The 8,254-nt window shown below is 33.9% G+C and overlaps 1 protein-coding gene across 1 annotated transcript in view; it reads left to right on the top strand.

Annotated features, from left to right (window-relative positions):
• The first annotated feature begins 5,782 nt into the window (after window positions 1–5,782).
• The window catches only part of LOC108733926 (myrosinase 1-like), a 36,307-nt gene continuing 33,835 nt past the window's right edge, over window positions 5,783–8,254 (top strand). Inside the window, exon 1 of the mRNA XM_025979833.1 lies at window positions 5,783–5,883. Within this exon, the coding sequence (XP_025835618.1) occupies window positions 5,837–5,883 (47 nt within the window). The 5' untranslated portion in view covers window positions 5,783–5,836. The remainder of the gene's footprint in view (window positions 5,884–8,254) is intronic.

Below are 8,254 nucleotides of genomic sequence, written 5' to 3'. Positions count from 1 at the left end.
ACGATTTTCCTGCTTTTCCATTTTTACGAAAACCACAGAGGCGTCTTGTTCAGCGTGCTGTCAAACCTACACTAGCAAGGAGATCGGGCTGAAACTATAGCTACAAGCTATCCAAGGATGGTACTATAGAATGTCACCTCAAGGTAGGCCTAGTGGCGTCATCTCTTGGTTAGGCCGGAAACTTATCAATCCACCCTCGTATGTCAGATACATTATATATAAAGTACCTACGCGCATTGCTGAATTGAATCTCATATTATTTTATTAATCTTTATTATGAAAATTTGAGTAATGATCCACTATTTTGGGTGAGCTGGTTTTGTTCAAGTTCAAATTGTAGTTACTTTTTAGCTTCTTAGTGAACAAATATTGCCTAACGTTAGCTACAATAGCAGAATACGCTTTAATAAAATCTAATAAAAACACGTCATTAAAACCTACATGTCCCTTTAATTGATGTCGTAACTTGAAGTTCCATCAATAAATTGTTTATGTGGGATTTTGTCAGCAATCCAAAATTCTGACGTTACAACCCAATGTAATTTAAACTGATGTCGTAAAAATTTATTTGTATTCAACAAACCAATTTTTACATTGTTTCAGTAAGTAATGGTTACACTTTTGTCAGAAAGGCATGCTTCTACTAATTAAATTTCGATGACACAAACGGTTTTCAGAAGACTGCAAACATAATAAGTAATATTTTTTTGCATTTAAAGGAACAGTTTTCAAACGAATCTTTTGAGACGCCGGAAAGAAATACTGACACCTCTGTGAAGCATCACTGACGAAACATTAACCCCCTTTAGATAAAAACTTACATTATTATAATTGGCAAAATTAAAAAACAAAAAACTCGAGCTCTAAATGTAGGCAATTTTTGAGGTTCAGGCAATCATTTTGCAACCGTCTTCTACTTTTCCTGAAATGGACAATTTCAGATCGTCAGAAGAAGACAATCACTTAATCACAAACGGTTTTCAGAAGACTGGAAACATAATAAGTAATATTTTACTGCATTTAAAGGAACAGTTTTCAAACGAATCTTTTGAGACGCCGGAAAGAAATACTGACACCTCTGTGAAGCATCACTGACGAAACATTAACCCCCTTTAGATAAAAACTTACATTATTATAATTGGCAAAATTAAAAAACAAAAAACTCGAGCTCTAAATGTAGGCAATTTTTGAGGTTCAGGCAATCATTTTGCAACCGTCTTCTACTTTTCCTGAAATGGACAATTTCAGATCGTCAGAAGAAGACAATCACTTAATCACAAACGGTTTTCAGAAGACTGGAAACATAATAAGTAATATTTTACTGCATTTAAAGGAACAGTTTTCAAACGAATCTTTTGAGACGCCGGAAAGAAATACTGACACCTCTGTGAAGCATCACTGACGAAACATTAACCCCCTTTAGATAAAAACTTACATTATTATAATTGGCAAAATTAAAAAACAAAAAACTCGAGCTCTAAATGTAGGCAATTTTTGAGGTTCAGGCAATCATTTTGCAACCGTCTTCTACTTTTCCTGAAATGGACAATTTCAGATCGTCAGAAGAAGACAATCACTTAATCACAAACGGTTTTCAGAAGACTGGAAACATAATAAGTAATATTTTACTGCATTTAAAGGAACAGTTTTCAAACGAATCTTTTGAGACGCCGGAAAGAAATACTGACACCTCTGTGAAGCATCACTGACGAAACATTAACCCCCTTTAGATAAAAACTTACATTATTATAATTGGCAAAATTAAAAAACAAAAAACTCGAGCTCTAAATGTAGGCAATTTTTGAGGTTCAGGCAATCATTTTGCAACCGTCTTCTACTTTTCCTGAAATGGACAATTTCAGATCGTCAGAAGAAGACAATCACTTAATCACAAACGGTTTTCAGAAGACTGGAAACATAATAAGTAATATTTTACTGCATTTAAAGGAACAGTTTTCAAACGAATCTTTTGAGACGCCGGAAAGAAATACTGACACCTCTGTGAAGCATCACTGACGAAACATTAACCCCCTTTAGATAAAAACTTACATTATTATAATTGGCAAAATTAAAAAACAAAAAACTCGAGCTCTAAATGTAGGCAATTTTTGAGGTTCAGGCAATCATTTTGCAACCGTCTTCTACTTTTCCTGAAATGGACAATTTCAGATCGTCAGAAGAAGACAATCACTTAATCACAAACGGTTTTCAGAAGACTGGAAACATAATAAGTAATATTTTACTGCATTTAAAGGAACAGTTTTCAAACGAATCTTTTGAGACGCCGGAAAGAAATACTGACACCTCTGTGAAGCATCACTGACGAAACATTAACCCCCTTTAGATAAAAACTTACATTATTATAATTGGCAAAATTAAAAAACAAAAAACTCGAGCTCTAAATGTAGGCAATTTTTGAGGTTCAGGCAATCATTTTGCAACCGTCTTCTACTTTTCCTGAAATGGACAATTTCAGATCGTCAGAAGAAGACAATCACTTAATCACAAACGGTTTTCAGAAGACTGGAAACATAATAAGTAATATTTTACTGCATTTAAAGGAACAGTTTTCAAACGAATCTTTTGAGACGCCGGAAAGAAATACTGACACCTCTGTGAAGCATCACTGACGAAACATTAACCCCCTTTAGATAAAAACTTACATTATTATAATTGGCAAAATTAAAAAACAAAAAACTCGAGCTCTAAATGTAGGCAATTTTTGAGGTTCAGGCAATCATTTTGCAACCGTCTTCTACTTTTCCTGAAATGGACAATTTCAGATCGTCAGAAGAAGACAATCACTTAATCACAAACGGTTTTCAGAAGACTGGAAACATAATAAGTAATATTTTACTGCATTTAAAGGAACAGTTTTCAAACGAATCTTTTGAGACGCCGGAAAGAAATACTGACACCTCTGTGAAGCATCACTGACGAAACATTAACCCCCTTTAGATAAAAACTTACATTATTATAATTGGCAAAATTAAAAAACAAAAAACTCGAGCTCTAAATGTAGGCAATTTTTGAGGTTCAGGCAATCATTTTGCAACCGTCTTCTACTTTTCCTGAAATGGACAATTTCAGATCGTCAGAAGAAGACAATCACTTAATCACAAACGGTTTTCAGAAGACTGGAAACATAATAAGTAATATTTTACTGCATTTAAAGGAACAGTTTTCAAACGAATCTTTTGAGACGCCGGAAAGAAATACTGACACCTCTGTGAAGCATCACTGACGAAACATTAACCCCCTTTAGATAAAAACTTACATTATTATAATTGGCAAAATTAAAAAACAAAAAACTCGAGCTCTAAATGTAGGCAATTTTTGAGGTTCAGGCAATCATTTTGCAACCGTCTTCTACTTTTCCTGAAATGGACAATTTCAGATCGTCAGAAGAAGACAATCACTTAATCACAAACGGTTTTCAGAAGACTGGAAACATAATAAGTAATATTTTACTGCATTTAAAGGAACAGTTTTCAAACGAATCTTTTGAGACGCCGGAAAGAAATACTGACACCTCTGTGAAGCATCACTGACGAAACATTAACCCCCTTTAGATAAAAACTTACATTATTATAATTGGCAAAATTAAAAAACAAAAAACTCGAGCTCTAAATGTAGGCAATTTTTGAGGTTCAGGCAATCATTTTGCAACCGTCTTCTACTTTTCCTGAAATGGACAATTTCAGATCGTCAGAAGAAGACAATCACTTAATCACAAACGGTTTTCAGAAGACTGGAAACATAATAAGTAATATTTTACTGCATTTAAAGGAACAGTTTTCAAACGAATCTTTTGAGACGCCGGAAAGAAATACTGACACCTCTGTGAAGCATCACTGACGAAACATTAACCCCCTTTAGATAAAAACTTACATTATTATAATTGGCAAAATTAAAAAACAAAAAACTCGAGCTCTAAATGTAGGCAATTTTTGAGGTTCAGGCAATCATTTTGCAACCGTCTTCTACTTTTCCTGAAATGGACAATTTCAGATCGTCAGAAGAAGACAATCACTTAATCACAAACGGTTTTCAGAAGACTGGAAACATAATAAGTAATATTTTACTGCATTTAAAGGAACAGTTTTCAAACGAATCTTTTGAGACGCCGGAAAGAAATACTGACACCTCTGTGAAGCATCACTGACGAAACATTAACCCCCTTTAGATAAAAACTTACATTATTATAATTGGCAAAATTAAAAAACAAAAAACTCGAGCTCTAAATGTAGGCAATTTTTGAGGTTCAGGCAATCATTTTGCAACCGTCTTCTACTTTTCCTGAAATGGACAATTTCAGATCGTCAGAAGAAGACAATCACTTAATCACAAACGGTTTTCAGAAGACTGGAAACATAATAAGTAATATTTTACTGCATTTAAAGGAACAGTTTTCAAACGAATCTTTTGAGACGCCGGAAAGAAATACTGACACCTCTGTGAAGCATCACTGACGAAACATTAACCCCCTTTAGATAAAAACTTACATTATTATAATTGGCAAAATTAAAAAACAAAAAACTCGAGCTCTAAATGTAGGCAATTTTTGAGGTTCAGGCAATCATTTTGCAACCGTCTTCTACTTTTCCTGAAATGGACAATTTCAGATCGTCAGAAGAAGACAATCACTTAATCACAAACGGTTTTCAGAAGACTGGAAACATAATAAGTAATATTTTACTGCATTTAAAGGAACAGTTTTCAAACGAATCTTTTGAGACGCCGGAAAGAAATACTGACACCTCTGTGAAGCATCACTGACGAAACATTAACCCCCTTTAGATAAAAACTTACATTATTATAATTGGCAAAATTAAAAAACAAAAAACTCGAGCTCTAAATGTAGGCAATTTTTGAGGTTCAGGCAATCATTTTGCAACCGTCTTCTACTTTTCCTGAAATGGACAATTTCAGATCGTCAGAAGAAGACAATCACTTAATCACAAACGGTTTTCAGAAGACTGGAAACATAATAAGTAATATTTTACTGCATTTAAAGGAACAGTTTTCAAACGAATCNAGGAGAGAGACAGATGTCGAACGCTGCCGAACGCGGAGGCCGGTTGTGCCTCTTTGTCGCTCGTTCCGCGCTCTCGCTTGCACTTCAAGCCTTAAATGGAACGCCTTAGAGCAAGGTAACGTCGCATGAGTCATGTTTTTTCGTGCGTGCAGCCGGCTCCATCGAATTATAAGACGTTGTCACGTCAAAAAGACTTTTTTCTGATTTGTAGTTCTTTTCTTTTATTGAATTTACAAACACTCCCTAGCCGGAAATAAGAAAATTACTTTAATTGCTTCCTTTTCACTACAAAATAGAAATCCTGACTTTCTTTGTCGATGGACTCGTGTGGCTATCGCTTAGTTATCGTCTCGTACCGACATCTATAACACTCGTTCTTACATGAATGCGTCATTGTCAAATAATTCGCCTCCTACGACACACGTATCATATGATTTACCACTATTTCTCTCGCTTTATGTATCATTATCAGAAGTAACAAATTACTATCGTCGCAAAGAAAAAAAGAAGTAAATTCTGAATTTTTTGCTATTTAGGAATAACAGTACATTTTTATAAAAATATATCCTAAAAGAATTTCAAGTAGTATAAAGAAAACGTTTAATTAGTTTGTTTACGATATTATAGATTGATAAAGTTAATTACTAGAAAAGTAATAAGAGCAAAGATAAAATATATCTTATGCAACTTAACATGCAGATACATTTCTTTATCTTTTTTCTTAACTCAGAATAAAGTTGCTCTTATATAAATAAAATTTAGGAAAAAAGCTTATTGGAAAGTTGCCAGTGCTACAGAATGGGTGCCAAAAAAGTGATTGCGTTGCTGTTTACGGTGTTAGAACTGTAAGTTTCTTTTTCAAGGTTAACTTATCAAGACGGCGTTTAATATACAGACCTAAATTCAACAATTAAAACAAGAAATTATGAGATACGACGATAACAAATTAGGCTTCATTTTTGTAAATTGATATTGATATTTTAGCCCTTCAGTCAGGAAATATTTACTCTCAGAGTCGTCTTAAAGCATTAATGCTTCACATTTGATAAGAATTCTGAATGTGGCCCTTGGCCAACGATTTTAATAAAGTTTATTATTAATAGTGTAGCAAAATTAATTATTTAAAAATCTAAAAATAAGTAACCCTCTTTTGTACATATCTTCCTGTTACATTCCTNCTTATTGGTTGGATAGTGGAAAGGTGTGGTGAAATGTCATAAATTGGGATAACCAAAAAGATGTTCCTCTGATTCATACTAAATAGTACAGTGAAATCGTTGTTTTAGTCGTTATTGTTCGTGATTTTTTGTTAAATATTAAATATTTTATTTCTGCTATAAATAATACTGCAAGGGTAAGTTTTAGTAAAATGTTTGTTATTTTTACATTAAGAACTTATCAATGTTACAAAAAATTCTTCTGTACATTGAACTTTTAACTGTTCAGATCATATCAATATTTGAATTTAATAAACTATTATTATAGACGATAGTCAGGTAATCTGTTTGTATAGGCTTTCAGGATCACAACAGATGTTTGTATCACAGGAAATTAGGTTTTTCTAATAGCAAACTTTCCTGTCATTAAAATGAAATTACAATTGCTTTCTTCTACTTGAACACAGCAGGACATACGATTCAATACTCCCAAATTTACATTTTATTCTGGTTCTATTGTTCTGCCTTATCTCTACCTATTTATGTCTTCATGCAATAGATTCTTGTAAATTTGTAATCGCTTATGTACAGATACATATGTACAATACATACTGTTGTTCCACCACTCACCTTTTCCACCCTCCCTATCCCCACACAATCACTCATCTTAAATTATATATTTGTTTGTAAATATGAGAGACGGCAGTCTTGATCCAGCCTTCAACGAATAAATTGGTAATTAGACATTTGTATTTTTTATTTTGCACTTTTCATCATCATCATAATAATTTTTATTGTACTTTGTGTGTAACTCGAACTTGATTCGAAAATTAAATTCTCCCGAACTTTTGAGAATTAAAACATTATGTGTGGGTATATTTTTTGGGACGGAGTATGTAAAGCAAAATCCGTCGTGCGTTCCAAAGTTTGGGAACATCTCGGAACATTTTGGAATGTTCGGAAATAATCTGGAATGTCCCAGATGATTGTGGAACGTTCAGAACACACTCGAATGTGTAGAAAGCCTTTGTCGAATGGGTGGAATTACCTTTGTACCTCTTAAATTTTAAAGTTTATCCTTTTAGTCCAACTACCACACAATCTCATATCAACTTCCTGAGCTGAGTATCCCAGCTAGTAATAAAGCAAGTGTATATTTACACGTGCAACATGTTTATGTTTACAGGTGGTATGCAAAGCGTTGGCATAATTTATGTTGTATTTGCATAGCCAAGGTCTTCAAAGATCACCTGCGTGTTCTCTCGTCTGTCACATGTCTCGATTAATTACCGTGGAGCAATTAAACGTAATGGACGGTCGGTGATTTGGGGTGCAAACGTCAATTAATCAAGTGGAACTGGACAGTTTTGAGGGTTGACGTATCTTATGTCTTAAGCCAATTACGACACTTCAGATCTCAGACATCGCATTAGGGACAACTTTACTGTTAGTTTGGGACAGTTTATTAATAGCTAATTAGAAGGATTATAACGTACAGTTGGGGAGTGTCGTGATGTTGGGTGAAATAGGTACAAAAGAGGTTTCATTTTTTCTGTGTGTAGGTACCAACATGAGTTGCATACATCTCCTTTCCTTAATATAGCAAAAGATGCAACAACATTACATATGCATATAGGATGTAAATGTAGGTAAGTAAATAAGTAACAAAGTTTCAGGAGGCGATAGGGCACTCATCATCATAAGGCCATTAGCCCTAGAACTGATTAGACATGCACCTCCACTTTTTTCTGTTCATAGGGTGAAAAAAAAGAAAATTAAGTAAATGTTTGTATGTCCGAAAGTTTACCGTTTTCAAGAGAACTGGGTGAAGTTCTAGAAGATAAGGGGGTGGGGTGATCGAAAGAGGAGATCTCCCCCACCACTGTACCATAAAAAGTTCATGGCGGTCTCACCCCCATAAAAAGTTATGGGGGTTCAAAGTTAATAAATGCACCAATTTTTATACATTTCTAGGCATGTAAATATTTATGTGGTCATTCATAAACAATATTCAAAAGTAAAACTAATGAAAAATACATAAAAATATTGAGAAAGTTAT

Source organism: Agrilus planipennis, unplaced genomic scaffold (genome assembly GCF_000699045.2).
Source record: "Agrilus planipennis isolate EAB-ADULT unplaced genomic scaffold, Apla_2.0 scaffold11, whole genome shotgun sequence".
Taxonomy (NCBI): Eukaryota; Metazoa; Arthropoda; class Insecta; order Coleoptera; family Buprestidae; genus Agrilus; species Agrilus planipennis.
The sequence above is the reverse complement of the archived record's forward strand: the minus strand, read 5'-3'. Positions and strand labels throughout refer to the sequence as shown.